Source organism: Culex quinquefasciatus, chromosome 2 (assembly GCF_015732765.1).
Source record: "Culex quinquefasciatus strain JHB chromosome 2, VPISU_Cqui_1.0_pri_paternal, whole genome shotgun sequence".
Classification (NCBI taxonomy): domain Eukaryota; kingdom Metazoa; phylum Arthropoda; class Insecta; order Diptera; family Culicidae; genus Culex; species Culex quinquefasciatus.
This window is the reverse complement of record NC_051862.1, coordinates 213,644,878-213,666,008: the sequence shown is the minus strand read 5'-3', so window position 1 is coordinate 213,666,008 and position 21,131 is coordinate 213,644,878. Positions and strand designations below refer to the sequence as shown.

Below are 21,131 nucleotides of genomic sequence, written 5' to 3'. Positions count from 1 at the left end.
CCAACTCCCTCCGAACCTGTCCATTGACGCCCTTGTCCTCGTCGGTCGCCTGCACCTTTATCACAGGGCTCCCGTTCGGCGCGCCCTCCTCAACCTTCGGGTAGTAAGTTCCGCAGTCCTTGAACACCGGCTTGTTGTCGTTGACATCGGTAATGAACACCACGACGACAGCTGTAGATGTATGGATCGTCGCATCACCGTTGATACAGCACGACCCATCATCCATAGCTGTCACATTCAGCTCATACTTGTCCCGATCGAGCGAGATGCCCTTGCTGTGCAACCGAATGACCCCCGTGATCTCCTCAATCACAAACTGGCCACTGTTGGTGCCACCCCCGACGAACCCAAACCGCACATTGTCACCGTCCTTATCAGACGCCACCACCGTCGTCACCAGCGTGTTCGGCCCAGCATTCTCATCCACATTTGGCGTGTACACCTGCTGCGAAAACTTCGGTTCCTCGTCGTTCTTGTTCTTCGTGTAAACTCGAACCGTGGCCGTTCCGGTCTTGGCCGGTTCGCCCTTGTCCTTGGCCGTCACAACAAACTCGTAGTACGCGTTGTTGTTGTCCGCGTCCAGCTGCTTGTTGTTCACGATGATTCCGTTCGAGTCCACCGCAAAGTGGTCGTCCGAAACGAGGTATTCGATTTCGGCATTCGCTCCCGAGTCCGAGTCCATGGCCTTCACCTTGAGGATGCTCGTGCCCAGCGGGATGTCCTCGTCGACGTTGTGCGCCTGGTAGTCGGGCAGCTCGAACTTGGGCGCGTTGTCGTTCACGTCCGTTACGCGGATTGTGAGCTGAAATTTGGGGAGATTTGGGTTAGAATTGGTTCAGTTGTATTGGATAGGAAAGATTTGAATTTGATCAATGACGAGGTTTAAAGAAACATGAATTAAATATGGGTAATTTCGCGCCAACTGGCACACAACTCGAAATGAACGCAAAATGCATCGTGTGGTAGGTAAATTCTGCAACTGCAAGCTTATAAAATCGTTATCTCAAGAGATTTCAATTTTCCCAACATTCAAAAAATTGATTTTTTGTAAAATCGTCTGGGGAACACGATGATGAAGTTGAATTCGAAATCTAATCGCATGCATATTGAGAAAATTGCGCAAATGCATAAAATTTTGATTCCATTGGAAAATCTGATGACGCCATTCGATTTTGCGTCTAATTTCCTTTAAAAATAGCTGTCGAGATTTGCTCTATCACTTTTGGTTTCCGAGGTATGACCTTATAAAAAAGAGGTTTTTCGAAAAAAAATACGAAAATCGCAAAACTTTGAGGCGGTGCCAATATTTATTTATAAAACTTTGAATTACAAATTACAATTACAATTATTATAAAAAAAAGTTTAATAAAGACATATAAAGCTTTAAAACATTGTAAAACGCATTTCGAATCAAATCAAGACTTTTTTTTATCTTTTTGCATGTTTTTGTTTTTAGGACCACAGGTAGAAAGACAGAAACGTAAACTTCTATGATTTATTAATTAATTTGCAATTTTTCTTGTTTCAAATTTAAAAAAAAAATAAGTTCGAAGTTTGAAATAACACTTAACCTTGATCTGAGCCGAGGGACATACACTTTGAACAAGCCTTGTTTCGTCGAATTTTGAAATTTTGCTTTTGAATAATCGAAAAATTTAAAACATTCGTTTCCAGGTAGGACAAAAAAACAACCTTTTTGAAATTCGATGTTTTACAGGTTATCTTTATTAAAAAATTAGCTTAAGTAAATAAAAAAGAACAATTTAACTGCAACAATGTTCTTAATTAAGTAACAATTAGTTGAGCTTTCAATAAAAAGAATCGTCGAATATTTTTAAAGAAATAAAAAATTGGTTCTTAGTTTTTAAATATTTTGAATTTCTTTTTTGACTGCGATTAATAAAAGCTTTAATTTTTTTTATAACATTTATGCAAAAAAATAAATCAATGTAAAAATTGATTATTTTTTTCAATCAAGATATTAACAATATTCTTATTAATATTTTTAAAAAATATCGTAGTATAAGATAAAACTCGAACTTGCATCAATTGTAATATGGACATCAAACTACGTAATTTTTTTAAAAGATTTTGACGGCATTATTTAAAATCAATAACATTTTCGTAAAAAAACTAAATTTTGAAATCACTCAAATTTTTCGAAATTTTATTATAGATTATAGAAATTTTGTACTCTTTAAAAATACTCAAAATCAAAATAATGCAAATATCAAAAATAAATGAAAAAAAAACTCAACATTTAAATATTAAAATTTTAATATTTAGGTTATACAAAAAAAAATAAAATAAAATTTGCATTGGCCGCATTGATTTTTAGTCCATTTTTTACAACTCTCTACAACATATATTTTTTCTTTCAGATATGACATGACAAGACAAGGCTAGAGATCAAGTGTTCCCAGTTTAGTCTCTCTTCTCTCACCTCGGTAATTTGCTTACGTGTCAAAAGACTTATTCGATAAAAAAAACCTTCTTAAAAATGGCAACAAGATTTAAGATAAAATCGAAAAATTCTAAATTTATTGGTGAAACGATTGGTTTTTTAATATATTTTTTGAATTTTATCTAAAATATTCGTTTTTTTTTGCAGCAAAACATCTTCAAATTCAAAATTGACCAACAACCTTCACAGATCAATAGTTTGTCTCATTTATAACATTACAAAATATTTCAATAAATGTTTGTAACGATCCCAAACATTATAAACATAATAGTGAAATTCCTATAAATATCTTTTAAATAAAATATCTGATGATTTCAATTACCTTTAAGAAATAAAATCAAAACCGGAAAAAAATAAAAAAAGCTATTTAATTGGATAATTCAGATACTTAACGATAAGGTTTACGTTATCGTTGGCATGATAACAAAAGAAATATCAATATCAAATTACGATAATTGTATCGGCAACCACTCATATAAATTTTAATGAACTTCAAAACAAATCGTCTCAGACTTTGAAAAATGCTACCAAAAAAAAAACCGGTGGTATACAAGGAGTAAGTTATCAATCGGATTTTTCCTAAATTTTCTAACAAATTCTTTATTTTTTACAAATATGTTAGTGTAATAATACTTAACAAATTTCATACTTTTAAATAATTGCTGTATTTTTTTCATAGAATAAATTATTTATAATTTGCAATGTGGGTGTCGAACAACGCGTAACGTTGAACGTTTTTTAAAGAGTGTTTAGTTTTAACAATATTTTTTTCAAAATAAAAAATATATTAAGAAAATTTAAAATTTAAATAATGCGATATAAAGGTACAAAATGATGCGAATTTTGTAATGCTATTTTTTATTAAAAATGCTTTGATTTAATGGACATTTTTTTTCTACTAAATATCATTTTTTTAAATACTCTGATATTTTTGTTTTTGCAAGGGTAAACGATCCAAATGTTTTATACGTTTTTTATTATTTTAAAATTGTATATCTTTTATTTTCGTTGTTTGCAAAATATGACCCCAAAAATCAGGTTGGAATTATAAATATTTATTTATTGAAAATACGTAAAGCATAAGGAAAAAAAAACATAAATTCATTTGTAGCGTATCTAAGATAATGTATAGAGCTTGTTATGATACTTTTTACTCAAAATTTGATTTTTTTTGATTTGATAAAATTATCAATAAATTGCTTAAACAGTGCCATTAATGATACTTAATCCATGCATTTTCGCAGTTAGTTTGAGTTGATTTTTTTTAAACTTTTGCTCTTTCCCGGGCAGACGGTAATAACAAAATTCATGTCATTTCAATAACAGATTTTGTTAAAATAACAGAAACTGTTATTGAATATTCTTGCAAATAAAATTTGGAAGACAAAATAATAACAGTTTCTGTTATTTTAACAGAGAATGTTATTGGGATGGTATTCAATTTGAAATGCGGAATAAGATAATAATAACAATTTAAGTTATGTTTTTCTATTTAATTCCATAATAACAGAAACTGTTATTGGTTTGATATTCCATTGGAAATGTGAAATAAGATGATAATAACAGCTTAAGTTATGTTTTTCCATTTTATTCCATAATAACAGAAACTGTTATTGGTTTGATATTCCAATATATCCTTTTCGTTTTTTTGTAACATCATAAATACTGAGTTTGTTAAATTACGAAAATAAAGTTTACGGCTCAGTTATGTTTTTTTGGGTTTCAAATGTGAAAGTCATTTACTGCACAGGGACTGACAAGAGATCTTGACCCTCGTGTTTCATTAGAATATGGCCAATTGCTATTCATAATGAAAAGGTTTGAAAAAACTGTTGTCGCGATCTTCAATTCTGTCTCTCCTCTTTCTGTCCTAGGTTAGAGGCCGCTAATTGCCAATATAAGCAAATAATTATATTCATAATGAAACGATTATTTTGTCATTTTCCTTATTCCATGTAAATTTTTAAATTAGTTTGGTTTAAAAGTGCGAACCTAAGAATAAAAGATAAAATAGGAAATTAAATATGAGCAATTTCTTACATGTATCACATGTCGACGTCAGAATACTAGTACGATCTCTTTTAAGGGGCCATCCATAAACCACGTAAGCACTTTTTTGAAATCGCAGACCCCCCTCGTGGAAACTTTCCATACAACACAAATCTTTTTGTATGAAGCCTGGACAACCGTTGAACCTCTACCCCTAGGTATCCACGTGGTTTATGGATGGTCCCTACCTCCCAGCAGCCGTTGCGTTTGAATTTTGTTCTTGCGTAAGGTTTCTTTGAAGTTGAATCAATTCTAAAAAACACTTCATTAGTTCTTCAAGAGAAAAGTAAAAAAACATTTGTTTGATTTAACAATGTATTCCATAAATTTAGTGTGTGTAAGTGTATGTGTGTTCGTGTCCTTCACAAATTCGATCCTTACGCCCGCGTTGACGCGGCTGTTCAGTTGTCTCTTCTCCTTCTGCTTCTCCTCATCCTTGACCGTGAGCGTGTTGACCTTGCGCTCTATTCGCCGCTCCACGCGGTACTCCTTCAGCAGTTTCTTGCTCCTCGGGCGATTCGTCTTTCGGCCGGATCGACAACACGCTCAGCGTGGAGATTACACTGCCGTTGCACCGGCCGTTGGGACCGGGCGACTTGACCCTGACGGTCGCACCGAGCACGTTCATCGGCAGGCCAGTTTTCGGGTTGATGCTACGCCACTTCGTACAGAGCTCGTTCCTCCAGATCACGCTACTACTCATCGAGTATTCCGTGAAGCATGACTTGGTCTCCTCCTGGTCAAACGCCAGCGGTCTAAATCTGTCCCGCTCCTCGTCTTCGTCGGACATTCCGGCCTCATTCGAGTTTACTCCCTAGTCCTCCTCCCCTTCACCGAAGTAATCGTCCTCTTCCTTCCCTCCCATGGCCAGTTTAATAAAGTTATCTTCCAACGCATTATCCGGGTTCTCGAAGTCAAAATCCTCGTCCGGATCCCAATCCGGTCACAGCCCAGGCCCCATGTGTGCCTTTTTCTTCATCAACCCCTCCATCTTCGACGCAAACATCGAGCTGGGCAGCTTGGTGCTGACCTTCTCCGCCCGGCCGTCTTCGCCGGCTGCACAGGTTCCCAGTAGACTTCGTTCCTTTCGGATTCCAGATGCTGCAGGTAGTTGTAATCTTCGTCAAAATACACCCCAAACTTGGCCTGCTCCTGTTTGCGCTTTTCTAGCTCGACCTTGCCGGCGGAAGTATACGCTTGAGACGAGGCACGCGGATCGTTCTGTACTTTTGATTCGCCAACAGTCAATCCATCCGGAACCCCTCCGGCACGGGCCGGGCACCCTTACCTAGTGGCTCTTTCCCTAGAAATAGTGAAAATGTAGTAATGTGATTGTAAGATCAGCATTGAAAAAAAACTCACTTCTGGCATCTGCAGCAGCTTTTGACACGAATTATCCCAGACAGCAGCCAAGATAGCAACATTTCACCAAACACTGACGAGTTTCTCAAAAATTTCAAGCACAAACACGGAACGGTCTGCTGGGATTGTTTTGATCTTTTTTTTTTTCTTGACGTTTTCGATGTCATGCAATTAGGCAATTTTTTCTACAGATTTCTTAAACATTTACTACAGATATTATATAATGGGCAAATCATTTACCCAATTTTGAGTAATTGATGATAAACTCAGTTTTAGATAATGGTGAATAAAATTCCAGAGTTTTTTTTGAATAGGTCCATATGAAACATAATAGTTTATTGGACCTTTTTTAAAAAAAAGCTATTGTGTTGCATATGTTTATAGGACCTGATAAAAAAAAGTCTAGAAATCTATAATATAAATGTAAAATTGAATAATAAATGTTGTAAGCTAGATTATTAAATAAGGATTGCGAAAGTCTGATAAGTTTTTTTTTCATGACGCGATATTTGTTGTTTGGAACCATCCTACAACCCGTGCTCCGCTGAGCTGGCAACACAATCAAAACAAACTTCAAGCAAAACAATGTAAAGGGGCCAATGTGAGTTTGTAAACAAAGAGTCTATCCTGCTCACGTCAGTGGATGTTTACATTAGAAGTGAGCAGGATAGACTCTTTGTTTACAAACTCACTTTGGCCCCTTTACATTGTTTTGCTTGACTTCTTGCAAACTTCAGCAAAGATGGCCTCTCGTGTACGGTCAAAGCAAGTAAAGCTATTTGGGAGCAAAACAATGTAAATTGGGTCTTAAAATTTAGCTTAAATGTTAAATAAAAAAATACTTTTGAAATTTATGACCGAATTGATATGGCGATTGTTAAGAATTATATTCATCATTGATTTTTTTTAAATATAAAAACACATTTACTGCATCTTAATTTTGCTTGCAACGCGCAACACTTTTCGCACTCTCTCTCTTTCATTCGCTTCTCCAGCGCGAAACGTCAAAACGGTCAAAACAAAACAGAAAATGCGATCGAGCGGATCGAGTCGCGGTTTGTTTATCATCAGTCGCTTTTTTTTTCGTTTCGTCGGGAATCGCGGGTGCAGAATAGAGAGCCTATGTAGGTCCCTAGTGCAGAACCGAGTTTTATTACGGTTGTGCTTGTGTTTACTTTCAGTGAAACCAAAAAACATATCGAGTGGTGTGAAAAATTATCAACAATTTGTTGCAGGTGGATAAATTTGGCTAAGGAAACGGTGGGCCGGTACACCGAAAACATCACCGAGCTAAACCTGATCATCTTCCCGGACGAGGGCAATTGCAAGGGTGGCCGGTGTTGCTCAACTTAAAGGTAGGTTCCTTTCGGTTTGATAAAAAGTGTTTTGAATTTCCACGGGAAGCTCTGGCAATAATGCTTTCAAGTTTGAATTGGCCGATGCCTGAAACGATTTGTTTACCTTTTTCGGCACCCTCCGCAAACGTCAGACCATACAAAAATGCTGCCGGATCTTTTCCGGGAGAGATCCGGAAAAAGATCCGGCAACATTTTGTGTTGATTTGACGTTTGCTGAGGGTACCAAAAAGTTTGAAAATGTTCTTCTTGCAAAAGACAATGGTTCTTTCTTTTTTGCTTGAAAAGTTAACAGCTATTTCAGCTTTGTTTACTTGAGCATCTGGAACGCTTCCGGAAATTAGAAAAAATGGGTGGTTGCAATGTTTATGTTTATGATTTCGCCTTTCTAATTGGTTGCAATGTTTATGTTTATGATTTCGCATTTCTAATTGATTTTCAGATATGGAATAAATCTGATCGCAATCTGAAAAAGTCGCCTTTGGGCCATGACGACAGCTGGCATTGGACGAAGGCTTCGAATAAGAAGAAGACGATCACATCTAGGCCCAAGTGCATCAACCTTTTGGGGCACCGGAGGTAATTTAATAGCGGGCGGCATCTACCTGCAGAACGACTACGACGAAGGAAAAAGGATTTCGAGGTGAGTTGTCTCGTCGGCAAAGCTGCTGGAAAGTAAACAAACTATTATTATAATATATTTTCGATTTTAGATTGGAATGCGGCCATGTCAGCTGGATTCAGAACTATTGGTCAGTCGATAACGCAGACGTTTTTTGCCAGCACGAAGTCTGGAGCTCTTTTCCACGGCCAAACTCGAGCTGTAGTTTGAACTGTCCAGCGACAACATCACTGTTCTCCTGCCGCATATATTTCCGGAAGCTCCGTAAAGTCGCTCATAACCAGCGGCAGCCGAAGAAGTTGGAGTTTGCTTTTAGATAAGTGTATGTATTTAAAGGAACATGACACTTTGTGATATTTTTTTTTTCTTTTATAGGTGAATTCAATATTTAACGGAGGATAATATCTCAGCCGGCAGCAAAATTATCTAGCTGTCTACTAGGCTTTTCAGCAGAACATCAAACATTTGGTTTGGGTGAGTAATTTATTCATTTCAATCTAAGACAAAGTATTCTACTTTTCAGAAAAAAAACATAAAACGTGCTAAAAGGATTTTAAATTAAACTATTGAAACTAAACTTTCATTAATTAAAAACGTTAATTTTATACAACAAACATGCCTTCATTGTTATGGCTTCTTTCTGCTAAGCAAATTACAAGTCAGATCAAATCTGCCTTTAGTAACACATGCCAACAAAAATGGAAAAAGTGTTTACTTTATTTGGTGAACTTCGTACGCATTTTTAACAAAGAGATCGGTGTAATATTCTGCTAGGGATATAGCTTTCCATGTGATAAAATAATAACACTTTTTGTTATGCAATCAATCCATACAAATAACACTTTTTGTTATTTGGGTGCTCCCCATCCACCGCTCAGAATAACTAATCTTGTTATTGTATTGTTCTGGATTCTATGTTATTAGTATGTTATTGCAATAACAGAGCAATAACAATTTGAGTTATTTTTCGAACAAATCTTTGTTATTGAAATTTGTTATTTTAACAACTAATCCGATCATCCCAATAACGGATTTTGATCTTCTCACAATATCAAAAACTGACCTTCCCAAGTTATTTCCGTCTGCTCGGGTTTACACATTTTCGCAAAATGAAAAACGAATCTTTTGCGCTTTGAACTGCCGCACGTGTAGATTGGTTGAAATTGAGTTTTTTTGCGTGACGGGACAACGAATGGAGCAAATTTATGAAAAAAAACTCCTCTTTCATTGAATAGCTTGCAGCTTGCATTTTGGGTAAAAAAACGCATTTCAAGCACATTGCAATTATTGAATCATAATGGAAATGAAATCTTTCATTATAAAATCACATTGAAAATTGAAAAAAGTTACATTTTGGTTTAACTTCGATAAGAATCGGTCTGTACTATTTTTTTTTTGTAATTTCATAACTGGGTTATTAATACAACTTTTCAAAGCGAACATTAATTAAAAAAAAAAAAATATGAGAAAATATTCAGCCTTACTGTATCATCCATCTTTCTTTCTCAAAAAAATTTCCTCAAGTGAAAAAAAGCTAAGTCATATACATAAACGCAAAACACTCACCTCAACCGAAGTGGAGAACCCGCCGGAATCCTCAGTCGCCGTCACCACGAGCGAGTACACGTGCGGCTGTCGAAGATCCTCAAAGTCCAGCTCCTTCGCGAGCTTCACAATCCCGGAGGTCGGCCCAATATTGAACGTTCCGGCACCCTGTCCTTGGGCCTTCAACGTGTACCGTATTTCACGATCCGCAAACGACTTTGCCTTCACCGAGATGATACTAAAATTGAAGAAGTTGTTAGAACCTTATATGAGGGGGTTGTTCAAGTCGATCTTACTCTGAGTCCTTCTTCTGATTTTCCGGGATCTCCGCCTCGTAACTTGGCATGTAGAACTGCGGCGCCCGCTTGCCACCCACGATCGACAGTCGCTCCTCGGGCGTGCTCTGGAAGCGTCGATCGTCGACCTTGCCGTTCTGATCCTCGGCCTTCACGTACAGCACGTACTCCATGTCCAGCTGGAACAGATCGGTTCCGCGGGTTCGCACCACTCCGGACCGTTCGTCCACCTCAAACCGTCCTCCGGTTCGATCGCGCACGATGAAGTAGTGGATGTTGTGGTCGGTGTCCGGATCGCGGGCCTGCAGCGTGAACACCGGAGTGTTTGGAGGGGCGTTCAGCTGGACGACGGCCTGCATCGGGAGGGGGCGGTTGATGAAGTACGGTGGCTCATCGTTGACGTCCTTGACGTGGATGATCACGCGCTGGTTGTCGGTATCTGGAAGAGGAAGGAGGGGAGAGTGCCCATTAGTGTCCGGAACGTGCGGAACGTGGTCAACGAGGCTTGACTTACATTTCAGCTGGCCATTGTTTCCTGGTTGTGTGGATTTGGCAAGTGGCATGAAAAGAGAGAGAAAGAGAAAAGAAAAGCGGAAATTACTCTCAAGAATTTTTGGGATCTTCTTGCTGTGGGGAGGCGCACCAGTTGGCATGCACACAGTTTGGGTTGAGGTCGTAAAAAATGAATCAATTAAAGTGCTAATGGCGGGTATCCTTTCACCCCGGTGGTGGTGAATTCTTTCCTGGGAAAAGTGGTAAGGATATCCGTTTTTTAATGGTTTGGGAAAACCAATGGCACGTAACGGGGGGTTGGACGTGCAGTTTGAACGATGGAATTAAGAATGCATTCGAAGAGAAGAATTTCATGGTATTAATGTACTTGTATCATTCAGAATAACGATTTCTGTCTCAATTTTTGACACATTAAGAAAGTTGAGTAACTTTAAACCTTAAGTTGGAAACATACCATCCCATCTCCTCCCTCCTCAAAAACCTACCACCTCACGTAACAAGCTCGTTAAAGCAAAGGTGAGGCAGGAAACCCATCCAAGAGAGAGAGACGGAAAGATATTGGATCGTCTCACGGAGAGGAAGAAGAAGTAGCACGACAAGGACGCTTTCATCACGCTTCACGGAGTGCAGCAGCAGCAGCAGGCACATTCCTCTGTTTATCTTCCTGTGACACATTTTTGCACTATTTCAGATAGTAGTGGAAAGCATTTCCGACTCCCCACTGCTGCTCGACCGCGTCTTCGGGAGTTGGTCCAGGTTGGATAGTGGGATTTGGTTGCGGTTTTGAGGGACGTGAAGAGATTTGAGTTTTTTGGAGACTTGAAAATTTTGATTTTGATCTTCAGTCTGTGACGATTTGAATTAAGGAGTAACTAGATAGTCACGAGAAAGTGAGGTATGTGGATACTTCATTTAAGAGGTTTGAATCTTTGAAGACATAAGTCTGTGGAGATTTCCATCTTTGAAGGCATGAGTCTGTAGAAACATAATACTGTGGAGGCTAAAGTCTGTAGAGATCTCAGTTTGTGTAGACTTGAGCCAGTGAAGACTTGAATCTGAATTCGAGTCAGTGAAGATTTCAATCTTTCGAGACTTAAGTAGGGCGAGGCTTCAGCTTGCGGAGACTGCAGTCTGTGTAGACTTTAGTCAGTGAAGACTTGAATCTGTGGCGCTTTCCAACGTTGAAGGCTTGAGTCTTAAACATAGCTAATTCTAAGGATATTTGAGTCTGAGGATGCTCAATACTGTGGAGACTTGAGTCTGTAGAGACCTTTGTTTTGTGGAGACTTTAGTTTGTGTGGACTCGAGCCAGTGAAGACTTAGAAGACTTGAAGTCATGAGTCTTAAAATTTGAATGAAAAGAAATTCGAGTCAGTGAAGATTTCAATCTTTCTAGGCTTTAGAAAGTTGATACTTCAGTTTGTGTAGACTTTAGTTAGTGAAGACTTGAATCTGTGTAGAATTCCTTCTTTGAACGCCTGAGTCTAAAAAATAGCTAAGTCTGAGAATTTTTGAGTCTGTGGATACTCAATACTGTGGAGACTTGAGTCTGTGTAGACACGGGTCAGTAAAAATTTTAATCTTTGGGAATTTGAGCCAGGAGAGATTTTAATCTATCGAGTCTTGAGTCAGTTGATAGAGTCTGTAAAGATTAAGAAATCAAGTAAGTAGAATGTCAAGTCTGTGAAATAGAACTAATAGGTTTGAATCTTTGGAGACATAAGTCTGTGTAGAATCGAGTAAGTGGAGAGTTCCATTTTTCGAGATATCAGATTTCATAGATTTGTATGGAGATTCTAGACATGAGTGCAGACTTTAAAAAAAATCTTGCTGATATGGAAACATTAACCAGTGAAAAGTGAAGTCTGTGGAGACATGATGCTGTAAAAACTGTTTTTTTCTGAGAAGAGTAGTAGATTTAATAGTGTGCAGACATTCGTTTGTGTAGATCTTTGTGTGTGTAGACATTAGTCTTTGTCGATTTTGGTCTGTGTAAACTATATTCTGTGAAGACTTTAGTCTGTGTGGAATTTTGTCTGTGTAAATTTTAGACCTTGTAGACTTTCGTCTGTGTAGACTTTCGTCTGTGTAGACTTTCGTCTGTGTAGACTGTCGTCTGTGTAGACTGTCGTCTGTGTAGACTTTCGTCTGTGTGCACTTTCGTCTGTGTAAATTTTTGTCTGTGTAGACTTCTGTCTGTGGAGACTTCTATCTATGTAGACTTTTGTAAATGTAGACTTTAGTCTTTATAGACTAAAAATGAAGTTTGTGTAGACTTTTGACTGTGGTGTTTTAAGTCTGTGTAGACTTTGTTCTGTGTAGTTTTTTATCCTTATTCTTTTTTCCTTCATTTTATGGAAACTTTAGTCTATGTAGACTTGAATCAGTGAAGACTTAGAAGGTTTGAAGGCCTGAGATTTAAAAATTCATAAGTCTAACGACATTTGTGGTTGTGGATACTCGATACTGTGGAGACTTTAGTCTGTGTTGACTTGAGTAATTTAAGGGTTTGATCCGTGGATATTCAAGTCTAAATCTTTTGGGATTTGATATGAAGAAGTCGAGTTAGTAGAATGTCAAGTCTGTGGAACCTGGAGATTTCGGTTTATGGAAACTAAATTCTGTGTAGAATTATGTTTTTTTCTAGAGTTTAGTTTGAAGACTTTGGTCTGTGTAGACCGTTGTCTGTGTAGATATATAAATCATGTAAATTGAAGTATGTCTAGACTTAAGGGCGCAAGGTAGCCGAAAATGGCTCCCAAATTATTTTTTCACTAACATGCTAATTTCTCGAAAACTACAACACCTATCAATCTAATTTATAGTTTGTTCTCTTGGGGGATGTCTAACGAAGATTTTCCGCCACGATTGAGATTGATAAGTTGAATATGGTGTTCTCATATGTTACCAAAACTTAGCATTTTATAAAATTTTGTGGATTTGACGAACTTCTGGTAAAGCGTGGAGGCACAATGCCATACCGAGAGCCCAAATCAAGTACAAGCAAGCTTTGCAAGTCAATTCCCTCTGGAACGGCGTTTAGTTTCATTAGATTTGAGGCTTAGTATGGTAATTAGAAGCAATTGTCTAAATAAATATTTTCAATATTTTCAAACCATTCGACATCATGCAACACGCGTGCAACACGCGCGTGGCATATATACGTTGTACGCTACAACAACAACAAAGCAAGCAAGCAGCAAGCAAGCAGGCATGCAGACAGCAATAGGGTATTCACTGTTACCAATTTATGAATGGTAACTTTTACAAACATCTTATTCATTTTACTAAATAGTTTTGTTCGTTTTTAGTTTTATGAAATTTGTGTACAATCGATTACGATTTTATATTTCATTTTTCGTTGAAATCTGCTCAATTCATCATCGATTCTTTCCCAAATTTGATTAGATTTTATTGCTGTGCGTATAAAACAAAAACGTTCAATATTGTATTTCAATAAAGCTTCAGAACTCAAATCAATATTTTGTAAAAGAAGTCATCGGTTTGAGTATTACTCTATTTCCTTTCTGCGGGGCGTCTACCACGTTTGTTTTGCTGCGCATGATAGTAGTTGTGCTGGGCCAAACGGGCATGAAGCGTGGTGGTAGTGAAGTGTGCTTGCTTGTTGTGTTGCAAACGGATGCGGGATGATGCATGCATTTCATAACTTTTAAGATTCTCAAAACATTAAATATGTTTAGAGAACCAGTTGAAGTCTTTAGTATACGGAAATGACCTTTACATAAACTATTTACTTCTCGTACAAAAAAATATTAAGAGTTATCTTGAAAATGTTTGCAATAAGTTTTGCAATAATTTGTTTTATTGAACAATTTTTTTATAAAATTTTCCAAGAAATTAGGATATATCTACAGAACAAATTGTCTGATCGATGAGTTGTCTAGGGACAAAATGAAGATGCCTAAATCAAGAAATTTTATAAAAGTGTATTAGGCTGATGTAAATATTATTTAGAAGTTTATGTCCCTCGACACAAGTAAAGATCGCAAAGGGGCCCAGTCACGAAATTCTAGCAGGGTTCTAGCATAGTTCTCACAGAGCTGGAAATTCTTACAGCATTCAAGAATAAATGTTCCACGATTCTAGCATGATTCTGGTAGAACCAGCTTTACTAAAATATTTCGTGACTGGGGAGAGGGGAAGTAGAATAAAAAGTAATATTTCAAGCCACGATTTCAAAATATAAAAGAATAAAATAATAATAATTCGCTGGCCCCTAATTTTTTTAAAACATTTTTAAAGGAAAGCGTAATAAACTCTGAAAAAATTGCTTCAGACCTATTTGATTTCATATTGTTATTGGCTGGTTTGATGATAATTTCGAGCATCCCCCAAACATTATACCTTTGTACAAAATCGACATCCAAAATCTTTTGAGTAAAAGTTGTTTTGATGTATTTTTCAAAATAAAAAAAATAATAAAATTAAGAAAATTGATTGATTGATTGATTGAAAAATTATATATTTTTTAATGCATTCATAATTTTTCAGCGGGATTTTTTTACTAAATGTTGTTTCGCGCTATGGACGTTTTGATGAAGTTTATTCGTCCGAAATAATAATTTGGAGCCTAACGATTTCATCGAATGTATTTCTGTCAGCGTTAGAATATTTTCAAACATAAGCAGTTAAAAACAATTTGGATTTTTTTTTTCGCTTTTCCTTTCCATTTATTTTTAACAAAAGCAAGTCTTTATTTGTTTAAAAATTTAGTTTATGAGCGGTTCCCTACGATTTCGCAAATCGACTTTTCTATTTTTTTTGTTTGGATGAAACCCTATGTCAAAAGAAGCAATTTTGCATCATTCGTTTTTCATGCCAATCTCCATACAATTTTGGGGGCTGGTTATACAAAAGGGTATTTAAATGTAAGAAATTCTGTATCTTGAGAAGGGATTTTCTTCGGCAAAGTTGTAGGTTATGATTAGGACTTTTCAGAAAAATCGATTTTTTGTTTATTCATTTTTTTATCACGAAAAGTAAAATTCCCAAAATACGTATTTTTTTTAATATTTTTTAAAAGTTTTAGCGGACTAAAAAAGACAATTTCTAAGCCATAGTGCGTGATGGTGCAAAAGTTATAGTAATTTTTATGTAACTTTTTTGAAGATCTTTTTTTTTAAATTAGTGCACATGTTTGCCCACTTTTGAAAAAAAAAATCGAAGAGCTGAGAAAATTCTCAATATTTTGCTTTTTTGAACTTTGTTGAAACGATCTTTAGTTGCTGAGATATTGCCATACAAAGATTTAAAAACAAGAAAATTGATGTTTTCTAAGTCTCACCCAAACAATCCACAATTTTCTAATGTCTATATGTCAGCAACTAATGCTCCAATTTTCAATGTTAAAATGTGAAACATTCGTGAAATTTTCCGATCTGTTCGAAAATATTGTTTTAATTTTTTTCAAATCAGGACTATTATTTTAAAAGGGCCAAACATACAATATTACACCCTTTTGAAATGTTAGTCTTGATTTGAAAAAAATGAAAATTTAGTTTTCGAAAGGATCGGAAAATTTCACAAATGTTTCACATTTTAACATTGAAAATCGGAGTATTAGTTGCTGAGATGTCGACATTAGAAAATGGTGGGTCACTCAAACAGAGGGAGACTTAGAAAACATCAATTTTCCTGTTTTTAAATTGTGTATGGCAACATCTCAACAACTAAGGGTCGTATCAAAAAAGTTCAAATAATCAAAAATTCGTAACTCGGTCTAAGATTTTTTGCCCATTCTGGAAATTTTCTGAAAAGTTGGCATTTGATGTACTCTAAAACATTTCAGAAATTAAAAAAAAAATTAAATAGTGTTTTTTGCAACCCAAATTTTAGTGACAAAAAGTGAAACTAAAAATCAGCAAAAAAAATTACCGTGCATCATTTTTTTCAGTGTAGTCCTTATCCATACCTAAAACTTTGCCGAAGACACCAAATCGATCAAAAAATTCCCTCAAAAGATACAGATTTTTGAACTTTCAGCTATCATTTTTGTATGGACAGCTGCCAAATTTGTATGGAAAATAAAATGGGCAAATTAATGATGCAAAATGGATTCTTTGGGCATACCGAACCCACCAAAAATGTGTCAGCCAACAACTGAACAATACATTTGTTATAGCTGAAATCTGTGAATATAAAAAAATAACAAAAACAAAATGGAAACAATCAAAATTCATTTTTCTGTGTTGATTTTTTGGTTTTAGCTTATTTCAACATATTTTGAATATAAGTGAAATTACAAAGTGCAAAATGCATGTTGCATGTTTCTTAGATTTTTTAGGGTAAAGTTTTAATCCCTAGATATTAGAGAGTTACAGAGCATTTTACAAATCTCCTTGATTTACATTTTTTAAATCGCGGCTTGAAATTCAAATTCTTATTATTATTTTGCCATCCCTAATTTGGATCTTTGCCTAACAGGAAAATATACTTTACCTCCACATGAACAAAACAATATTATTTTCTTTCAAATTTATCGAGGAGCATACACTTTTGGTATAATAGGGGACCTCATACAACACTGTGAGCCTCAAGAAACAAGCATTTTCGATCATTACCCTCTGAACGGCGATCTTTTTACATGATTGGAAACCTAGCATAACGATTAGATGTATTAAAACAATAATATTAGTCAATGTTTTCAAATCACCCAGCATTTTGTAGCATGCGCGTATGCTCAAAGTTCGTGTTGGTTTGTGCAACAAAACACATTGTTGTGTGTGTTTTGATGCACGCAGCAGCACAATCAAACTATAGCAAGGATCCACGCCGAGAGCGATAGGGTATTGTTACTTATGTTTCTCATATAACAAACATTCATTTTCTAAGAGTTTGTTTTTCATTTAATGGGCTTTACAATTTGCTGGAATAAACAAAAACAATTTTACATTATGCTTGATGTAAAATCATATAATACAAGATATTGAACAATATATTTCGAGATTTTTTGCTATACAAATTTTAGCCTAATATTTTACAATTACTTTCCCAACAATAACAAATATTTTTGTAAATATATCTTCTTGTTGAAATAAAATAAATCAACTCTACATAGTTCACTTATATAACAATTACCCTATGAATCTCTTTGTGGCATCAACAAGCGTGCTGTCGCTGCTGTGCTGCGCAGCGTATGATAGTATTTGTGTTGTATCAAGCGAGCATGATAGTTTACCTCCGGTGGTTGGTCACTATTTTGTTTGACACTTTTAGTTTGTACCCTGTTGGTTGGACTAAGTCAAACAAAACTAAAAAGTAACGAACTGTTACTTTTTACACGGAACTCACCATTATTATCAAACCATACTTTTTTCAGTTAAAAAGAGTGTCAAACTAAAAAGTGTCAATCTAAGTGACAAAAAATGTTGTCAAACCGTCGTAATTTGAGTGTAGTTATTTGTATTTGCTTGTTTTATTGCAACCGTTTACCGAATTGCGATCTTGCATAATAATTAACGTTAGTTTTTATTTGATTTCAAATATTTATCGATTTGCGAACATTTACTACTGATCCACGGAGTAAAAAGAGTTCCCAAAATCGTGAAAAAGCGTTCATGAAAATGGGAACCTCGAACAAAGTGTTCAAATCACATGGTACGATTTTAAAAACGTACCGTGAAATTTGAACACTTTGTTCGTGGTTCCCATTTTCATGAACGCTTGTTCACGATTTTGGGAACTCTTTTTCTCCGTATGGAGATCAGAAGATATCCTACACTAGAAATTAAAAATCAACTAAAAAGAAACTGAATTAGTTCATTAGTTTATCAGTTGATTAGGAGCGTTCTTTTATTACGTAACGCATTTATTTTGCTTTTTACCCTCTTTATGTGAAACATTCTCATCACACTTATTTTCATTAGATTTTTCCATGTTTAAATCATCAAGAAATTACGTTATCCAAAATTTCCTTATGGATAATTCTACGCCAACTCACAAACTTTGTCCTAAGGGGTCCCTATGCCACGAGATATCGAAAAATGTAGCTCTTATTCGTGATCAGGAACAAAAATTATCCCTTAGATCAAAGTTTCACGCAAATCGAAGAGGGTCGATTCAACTTTTCCGATTTCGTGTGAGTTGACGAAAAATTACCCCTATACAAGTGCCTTTTCTGGCTGGCCATGATGCAGACTTCCAAAATTATTTCAAAAATATCAAATAAATAAATAAATTGTTCGCTCTACAGCATGGTCTTAGAATTCTTTTTGCAAGATTCCTACTCGAAACTGGGTGTCCGAAGGCTTGAATCTGTGAGTCGATCCAAACGACTTCTAAACCTGGACCCCTGGGTTAGGCCGCGACCTACATTTACTCCCCATCCGACGGAAGGCGTGATCAGACAAATCTCGTCTCGAAAAATGCAACTGAGCCGACTAGGATCAAACCCAGGCTATCTGGGTGAGAAGCAACCACGCTTACCACTACACCACCGAACTCGAAATCGTTGTCAGAATTTCACTTTGCAGAATCGAATCAATTCGGTTTATCTGATTATTGGTAATCTGAAATGATGGCCAATATGGCATTAGTAGAATATTGAGAATTTATAATTAGTTACCAATAAGCTGAACTCAAACCAAATAACCTAAATGTCGAGTAATAAAGTACGGGCTGTTTTTGAAAATGTCTGGTGAAATTATTTGAAAAAAAAAAAATTATTCAAATTTTGATCTCATTATCTTACTGATTGTATTGATAATTAGTAACAAATGTAATAAGCATTTTTGTATAATGAAAATTGTTTTCAATCATTGTAGGAAACAATTTTAGCTAAAAGCATGGGAAATGTGAATGTGCTGTTTATGTATTCGTAACATCATTACGTCAATCAAAATGTTGCGCAACATGTTCAAAAATGTAGCACGGAAGAAGAACAACACAACTTCCCGGCCTACCTTGGGTCCTTAAGTCTGTGTAGATCTTTGTCTGTCTAAAGATTAGTCTGTCTTTGAAGACTTTAGTCTGTGTAGACTTTTGTCTGTGTTGACCTTTTTCTGTGTAGACCTTAGTTGTTGTAGATTTTAATCTGTGTAGACTATATTCTGTGAAGATTTTAGTCTATGTAGACATTTGTCTGTGTAGACTTTTATCTGTGTAGACTTTAGTTAGTGTAGACCTTTTTCTGTGTAGGTAACTCAGTTTAAAGGAACTGAAGACTGTGTAGTCTTTGTAGACTTCAGTCTGTGTAGACTATATTCTGTGAAGATTTTAGTTTGTCTAGACTTTTGACTGTGTTGTTTAAAATCTGTGTAGACTTTGTTCGGTGTAGTCTGTAATCTGAATAGGCTTTAGTCTGAGTTGACTGTTTATTCTAGCCTGTGTAGATTTTTGTCTGTATAGATTTGAAGAAGTACAGTGTGAGAACTGTGAAGACTTGAAACTGTGAAAATAACGAACTTTGATTACATGAATTTGTGAAGATATGAATCATGATGGTTGTTTTAGCAGGCTTTTATCTGTCAAGTTTGTGTAGACTTTAGATTGTGTAGACTTAGCAAGTGGAAATTTGAAGTAGTACGGAATGGAGACTGTGGAGACTTGAATCTGTGGATATTTCCAACTCAGGAGCACTAATGAAGATTTGAGCCATGAAAGATGTCTTTGGAGACTTGGATCTCTTGAAATTTCAATTTTGAGGGTTATGAATTTGTGGAGATTTTAACCATGATAATAGTCTGGGGAGCATTCAATCAGTAGAGAGTAAAATCTATGGAGTCATAAGTTTATGAAAATTTTGATTGGTGGAGACTTAAGTATGTGAAGACTTGAGTGTTTGTAGAATGGAAACTGTGAAGATTTGAGTATGTGGATACTTGAGTCTTTAGAGAATTTAATCAGTGATGACTTGAGTATGAGTGAGGTCTGGGAAAGCTTGAATCCGTATTATTTCAATCTTTGAAGATAAATTTTTGTGTAGACTTAAATCTCTGGAGCATTTCAAGTGAATCTTTACTCTGACACACTGTGCACCCAAGCATTGAGGGGAATAAAATTGCACTGGCATTCACTTAATACGAGGACAGGAGCACATTCTGCACCGACTCACACAAGCAGAACAAATTCCTCCACTCGTCCTTGTTCCTTGGAAAGGAAACCCTGATCCCGAGCATCACATTTCTTCCACCCCAGACTGTGCTTATGTGCACACACGGTGTCTTCTAAACGGTTCCAGTGTGATTATCCAATCGTTCGTCCTTTTCCCCCCAAAATGAAGAAAAAGCAACGACGATAAATCATTCCAAATCTCTGCACGAGCAACTTTTGACCGAAGCGAAATAGAATTTAACTCGGGAGAATTCTTGAAATTATACCCTCGGTGGCTTATCCGTGGCTAAACCGTCCCAATCAAGTATGCGAACTGAAGCCTGACCTTTGCACCGTTTCCCGGGGCATAAATTGTCATCCAATTGACTTCCAATTAAGCCACATGTGCTGACCGCAAATTGTTGCTGCTCGAACCATCGCGCCAAGAAACCACAAAACACAGCCTGGAACCATGTCTTCTCATTATCGACCTCTCCAGCAATGTCTGCGGGTGTCAATCTCTTGGAGCAGATCTTGGGACGGGCGGCGACGACGACGTGTTAATCAAGTGTCATCTTGATACCGGCAGGCTCCGGGAGACGGCGTCATTCTGGTATCAATTATCTCCTGGGCGAGGACGATGACGGCTTTGCAACTGGGTGAACATTGGCTGTAATTGCTTTAATTAGTGCATTTTGCCAGTTTAGCACTAGCAATGTTTATTGAAATAGGCAAATATTGGCTTGAAACTGGAAACTTTAAGTCTTGTTGGCAGCTTATGTTCTCGTTGGAGACTTTCAATAGTTTGTAGAGTTTCATGAAGGCTTGTTGGAGAATCGAAGTCTAGCTGAAGACTAGAAGTCATCTCGTTGAAG

At 36.4% G+C, this 21,131-nt stretch overlaps 1 protein-coding gene across 1 annotated transcript in view; it reads right to left on the bottom strand.

Moving 5' to 3' along the window:
- The window catches only part of LOC6051324 (neural-cadherin), a 178,988-nt gene that overhangs the window by 56,451 nt on the left and 101,406 nt on the right, over window positions 1-21,131 (bottom strand). The window contains 4 exon segments of the mRNA XM_038253579.1: window positions 17-802; window positions 9,419-9,635; window positions 9,694-10,132; window positions 10,208-10,228. Of these exon segments, the coding sequence (XP_038109507.1) occupies window positions 17-802; window positions 9,419-9,635; window positions 9,694-10,132; window positions 10,208-10,228 (1,463 nt within the window).